The sequence below is a fragment of the Adiantum capillus-veneris genome, chromosome 24 (assembly GCF_014529385.1).
Source record: "Adiantum capillus-veneris isolate H3 chromosome 24, ASM1452938v2, whole genome shotgun sequence".
NCBI lineage: Eukaryota > Viridiplantae > Streptophyta > Polypodiopsida > Polypodiales > Pteridaceae > Adiantum > Adiantum capillus-veneris.
In genome coordinates this window covers 39,650,266-39,656,569 of record NC_140954.1, presented here as the reverse complement: position 1 = coordinate 39,656,569, position 6,304 = coordinate 39,650,266, and the positions used below count along the sequence as shown (strand labels likewise).

At 40.2% G+C, this 6,304-nt stretch overlaps 1 protein-coding gene across 1 annotated transcript; it reads left to right on the top strand.

The window, feature by feature from the left end:
* The first annotated feature begins 229 nt into the window (after positions 1-229).
* Positions 230-4,424, top strand: LOC147426242 (uncharacterized). Its single transcript, XM_086499218.1, has 3 exons — positions 230-635; positions 4,191-4,310; positions 4,400-4,424. The coding sequence occupies exons 1-3, from the start codon at positions 298-300 to the stop codon at positions 4,422-4,424; spliced, it is 483 nt and encodes a 160-aa protein (XP_086355344.1). The 5' UTR covers positions 230-297.
* Positions 4,425-6,304: the final 1,880 nt, after the last annotated feature.

Below are 6,304 nucleotides of genomic sequence, written 5' to 3'. Positions count from 1 at the left end.
TGTGTGTGTGTGTGAGAGAGAGAGAGAGAGAGAGTTACTTTTCCTTCTCAGTAACAAACCCATTAATTGATTTAAAATGAATTGCCACCCCCCCCCCCCCCCCCCCCCCCACCACCACCACCACCACCACTTGGAAGCCTCAATATCACTAAAATTGCTAATTCATATTGAGACCTGGCTCTAAGAAATTTAAAATCTTGTTTCGCTTCGCGCACAGACAGACGCTTGCGGGGCGATCACCCACAATTGTAGCTTTCCTTCCTTTGGACTTCTTCCACAGTAGAAGAGTGTTTTGGCATGACGCTAAACAAGGATGATGATGATGATGGCAGCAAAATGCAGCGCCGAAGACGACCCAGAAAAGCAGGACCCCCACCTCCTCCTCCACCGGGGCCCGCTTTCTACAATCACTACTTTCATCCCAATGCCATCAAAGATGATGAGCATGTGCAGGGCCTCTTGCAGGCTTGCTTTCCAGCGGCAAGGAATCGTCGCTCAGGACCAATGCCCGCTCCTGGCGCTGCAAGAGCGTCGGGTTCGTGCATCGCCGAGGATCCTCTCTTCACCTCTTTTCTTCATTCTCTTCTCTCCGCTCCTCAAGACGATGTGAGACCTGCCCCTCGACCCACTACCAGGTATGCTCCCTCTTTGTAAATTAACCTGCATTGTTCAAAGAACTTCATTTTCATAACCATACACATTTCCATTCTTGACATACCCCTTGTCCATCTCTTCTTTTTTGCAACTCTTCATAGGAAGATTGGTTCTCCATCAAAGAAGTCGTTGGGGTCCTGCAAGATCTCGCTACTCGAGCAAACTCCCTAAGATCAAATCGTATGTCTGCCACTCTTCCTTATCTATCAAGATCAATCAATGATCAATCCAATACAATGTGCCAAACTCCAAAAGAGCACATATACGGCCACTGTTGTAACTTACTTCATTAAAATCTCAGTGAACACTTTGTCTTTTCCACTTGTGCTAGAGAATATACCCACTTAATTGTGCAATCAATATCCAATACACAACATAATACCAACACCCAAGGTGAGAGTAAAGGAACAGCTTAGGGGAGCTACAGGATGCTCACGAAGATCGGAATGGGTTGTCCCAAGGTTGGAGCTCTCCAAAGGGATGCATGAGAGAGACCTCCAAATGGTGGTGACTATGGATTTAGGAAATAGATGTCCCTACCAATTCCCAACAGTGCATGCAAACCCTTCTAAAGAGTCTCAACACATCTGTTGTCGGACATCAAGAATATCGCTTACAAGAGATTGCAAATTTTATCCCACAACTTGTCACAAAAGGGTGTAAGAGTGACCGAAGTTGTAGGCCTACACTACCGTCCGATGGAGAGAACATGGTGATAGGAGTAGTCGACACTCCAACAAAACCTCCTCGAACAGTTGTCATGGTTGGCTAAGCATCTAGCACCATATGCTCCACCGCTAGGTCTCACCTTCTAGTTGAATGATCATACAAGAAATGGTACTAGAGATAGAAGAATCGTCATGTGCTTGTCAAAGCCAACTCCAACACATGCATTGGAACGTGCACTTGGTTTGCTGCATACCAAATGAACAAGAGTCAACTAAAGCCGGAATCGAAACTTTCATCCTTGTATGGAAAAGAAAAAAATCAAAGAACATCCTCTTCTTTTAGGAGGAATGAAATCGCCCTCCGTCATCCATAATCCATATCGTGGTACAAAGTGCAATTGAATCATCAACCTACTACTCCTTTTTGAAGATCGACTGAAACTACGTATCTGCTTATACAGGACAAGGTTGGAACTCTAAATCAGCCCAAATAAATTCCTCTGATAGATAGCTCCGTTAGCAACTCCAAGATAACGTGCAATTGCGAAGGGCACATCAACTCAGCCAAATCCATCTCCTCGAAGAAAACACAACCATAAAAATTTGCTCCAAAAGTATTTAAGAAGATCTCTTTGCTGTCTAAACACCTCTTTGAAGACAAAGGCTGGAAAAGAAATGACTCCCCCTCTGGAACCAAAAGCTGCATGCTTGCTTCCCTTGCGGAAAGACACGGTAGTACAACTCCATCAGGGAAGATTGAATAATCCAGCAATGCTCCACATCATGAATCCTCCACAGGATCCCCCTTGGTGAAGAGAGGTCGGGTTAACGAAGGGTAAAAGGTAGGAAAGTCGTAGATGAGTGTCCATAGCCTTCAAATACCCAAATCAGCTCCGAGTTGAAGAAAACCAACAAACTTCTTCTTTCTCAATCAAGTCTATTACGGCACCGAATCAGCCTACACCAAGCATCCAAGGTGATTGAGATACCAAGGCTCTGAAACCATGTCAAAATAGGCAATGGAAGATGCAGTGGAGATATGAACTGACCTTCGATTCGGTGGACACTTGCCTCGACTCCAATCTAGCTTGACTATGAATAGATCCTTTGTCACTAAAGAATGCTTGTAATGCCACATACATATACATAGCAACTGTGGAGAAGAGAATCGGTTGAATCTATGCCCTACACAGGTGCTCGTGCAATCCAATTTTTCTATGGAAAAGATTGCTCCAAAGGCTCTATGAGGTCATCTGCCTCCACTAAAAAACGCAAGAGGAGAGGTCTACCAAAAATGTAGCTCCCTTCCTCCCCAAGGCTGGATGCCCACCCTAGGGCTGCCTCTTGCGGGTCCCCTCTTTGGCTGAAACTGGTACTCGTACAAGTCATGCCTATATGTAGGCATTAGCCTATCCTACCCGACTTGTACCTCTGCCCCCACACAATAGCGAGGAAGACACTAAGCCACGTGGGTATTCATTCCCTGGGCCTACAAAAGACACTTAGGCCATGGAATAGAGCCAAAACCCAAGGCTACATAGCTAGGCATACCCTGACATGAGAAAACTACCTCACTCTGGCTGGGCACAACCACAAAACAGCCTCCACTCTCTATCACTTGTCCGTGGGAGAGAATGGGACCAACTAGACGAATCCGAAGAGATACCATAACTCTATCAACCAATTCCTTATAAAAGTAATCCTTTTCTCACCTTTCTCTCTAGTTTTTAGGTGCCTCCCTATCCGTGGCATTTTGTGTAAGATTAGATATGTAGCCAATTTATATGCATAAAGTGGTTCAGACAAGAGCTCAAACAAAGCACGCCCAAACATAGTTTTCATTTGGTGCAAAATATGGTGAGCTTGAGCCCACGTTTATTTTCCTGTTGAACAAAAGAGGGGGTTAGAAACTTAAGTTGCACTCAAGCGAAAAATAGATGGTACAAGTTAGTTCAAAATAATATCCCAACTCTTTTTGTTGTATCTCTAGTCTTTAAAGTTCTCTCTTCGGGACCCCTGCCACTTATTGGCCCCTCTCACTATGGGGGTAATTGTCTAGTTCAACATCATTTGTTTGATGTCTATTAGAAAGTAAATCACCAGTTGCCACAGGCTTAGGCAGTGTGAGGACAAGGGCTTAGGCAGTGTGAGGACAAGGGTCTAGGCTTGGGATATAAGGCCCCTTCCCTTTGGCCCTTGCCCAGACCTTATATATGAGCCCTGGATATGAGGCCCCTTTCCCAAACCTATGGGTACTTTGTCCCTTGCCCAAACCCTTGTCCTAACATGCATGTATGTAAATCGACATGTTTGTATCGAGTGGTTGGACACTGCCTTCCCATTGTTTTTTGTTTTTTTAATTTTGTAGGCGCAATCAGACACCCCTTCTTGATCTTAATTGCATTTGTTGTACATAATAAGAAACTCAACATCTAGTCTTTCATGAAAGTATGCTCATATGTGGTTAATGGAGGCATAAATATAATTCCTAGTCTTACACCCACAGCTATTGGGCATTAATACTATTAGAAGAGATGTTTTCAGCGGATTTGTGTTGTACACATGTGCGTGCACGCTCTAATATGTACCTTTATGTGTGCATGCACATGTATATATATTTATGTATGTTTGTGTGTAGTTGTTGAAGTTTTTAGACAAGCTAACTCTGTGTATGAATTGTGTTACTTTGCTCATATATACCATTAGATAATATGAAAGAAATTATTGCTTGTAGTTCAATTACTTAAGATGCTTGCTCAACTAGATAATTAAGCAACCATATGAATCACTAAAGTTTCCTAGCTTGTAAAATCTCATATTATGTCATGTATTCGCTTGTAATGATATGAAAACAAGATTTAATGGCAGGTTGAACAATTTGAGTGGTGAAGAAAGAGAAAAGGCATTATGCACATTGGCTTCTAATGCTCAATTTATTCAACAAATTGTGTTATCTACAATGAATGAAGACATCTCCTCAATCTCAAAGTTAAGTGCTTAAATCAAACATAGAAAAGTTTTTTAAAAAATTGATTGCCAAAATCTGATGTTATTATCTTGTTTATCCATAATTGAAGACTAGAAACAGATGGGGGACCTTAAGTTTAAAAGACTCTACAATTGAATAGGTGCATAAGGACGTAAGTTCAAATGCTCTCCTATATATTTGGTAAGATTGAAGAAATAAGTCAAGAATTACAAGGAAGTTATGCCTTTTGGTGCTACAGTTCAACTCCAATGTTGCAACGCAGAGGAACGAAAAATTCAATTGCATAAAGAGGCCATTTCAAGTAAGCAACTTTCTTGACACAATCTATTGCATAGGAATGGTCATATGACACATAATTATCAGCTACTTTATTGAATAGTTATGCCTCATGCACGGTCGCATGTCTGCCACTTATATCTTGCATGCATAATTATTTAAATTTTTTTTTCTAACTGTCCCAATTTAGCACATTTGCACTAATTACATCTATTGGATAACTAGGGCTTGTGTGGCCATATCCTTCAGTTAGAAAAGTATAAAATGTCTCAATTCAGTTAAAAATCCAAAAAAAGGTATGCTTAAGAGTTTAGAATGATACACCTCGTGATTGAATCTAGGAAGGGTATTTTTATAAGATATAAGTAGTGCGGAGAAGTTTGTAACAACCTATTTTGAGTACATAAACAACAGTAAAAGTACTTAACGTTGTTTTTGTTATCCAACAATATGCATCATGTTATGTTAAAGCTACCATAATTAATTGTGCCAATTCACTTGACGGAACATTATTACAGTTTGACATATTTTTCATTTTCCCCTTATTTGAGTACAAAAAATTTGAAGTTTCTAATTTTTGTACAATGTTGCTCGTCTTGTCCTTGACCACACGATTCCTTTGATGATTGAACATACATGTTTTTGTCATCATGTAATGGTATGTTGCCAGGTCTTGATTAGGGCCGTACCTAAAACACGGCAATTTCTTCATTACATCAGCATAATTACCATAGTTAGATTTATAATTATTCCCCAAGGATTGATGCAATCATATAGCTCATATACGAGGAATCAAACGATGGAATCTATTTGGAGGAGAATAGGATTTACTCAAACTTTTTGTTGAAAACAAGAGGATCAACAAATGTGTCACACTCTTCTCTCGCTTTTTACCAAAAGCAGCATAACATATATGAAGCTCATACTATTAAAAAAAACCCATTTTTGAAGAAACTCTATGCATGTGCTAAATAAAGCAAGAGGCTTTGAGAAATTTAGCCTTGCTTGTTTAGATTTCACAAAATTCAAATATTGTGAGCCAATCAACAATATGTTTCTAGATTGGTTGAATAATCTAAGATCTTGGTTCAAAAGCACACATTGCATGTAATCAATTCCCACATGTTGGCTTTCCTTTGAATTTGTGAGTAAGGGGAAGTTGTTGTTTTTGAGGTCAAAGGATGTCCTTACATTGACTCACCTTGTTACAAAGATCAAATTTTTGAAAATTGTAGGAAATCTAGCTCACGATAGGAGGCTTCATATGCCATGACATATGGAATGAAGCGAGGCTTTAAAGCAATTGATGATGGTACAAGATCTTGGGCTTAGACTCTTGGAAAGTTTATGACACCATCCCTTGCTTTGTTGCCGATCCACATTGGCTGATTGAAAAAACTTGAGGCTATGGGGCATCACTTGAATCCATTGGCAAATTAAACAAGCCATTTTAGTAGTATGGAGCTTGTGGTTATTTTAGTAAACTATTGCATACAAGATCCTAATTTTTAGGAGAATGGACTTAAGGACAAGAACTTGATTTTATTGAACTACCAAGAGGAAGTTTAAGAGATAAGTATACACAACCTTTCGATAGACTGAAAGATGAATTACTCTAACTATTGAACCTTCCTAGAAATGCATCTCTACCTATAGTTTTAATACCATTTGTTGTGGTGAATGGGGGCTCATGAAGCAAGCTAGCATTTAGAAGGGG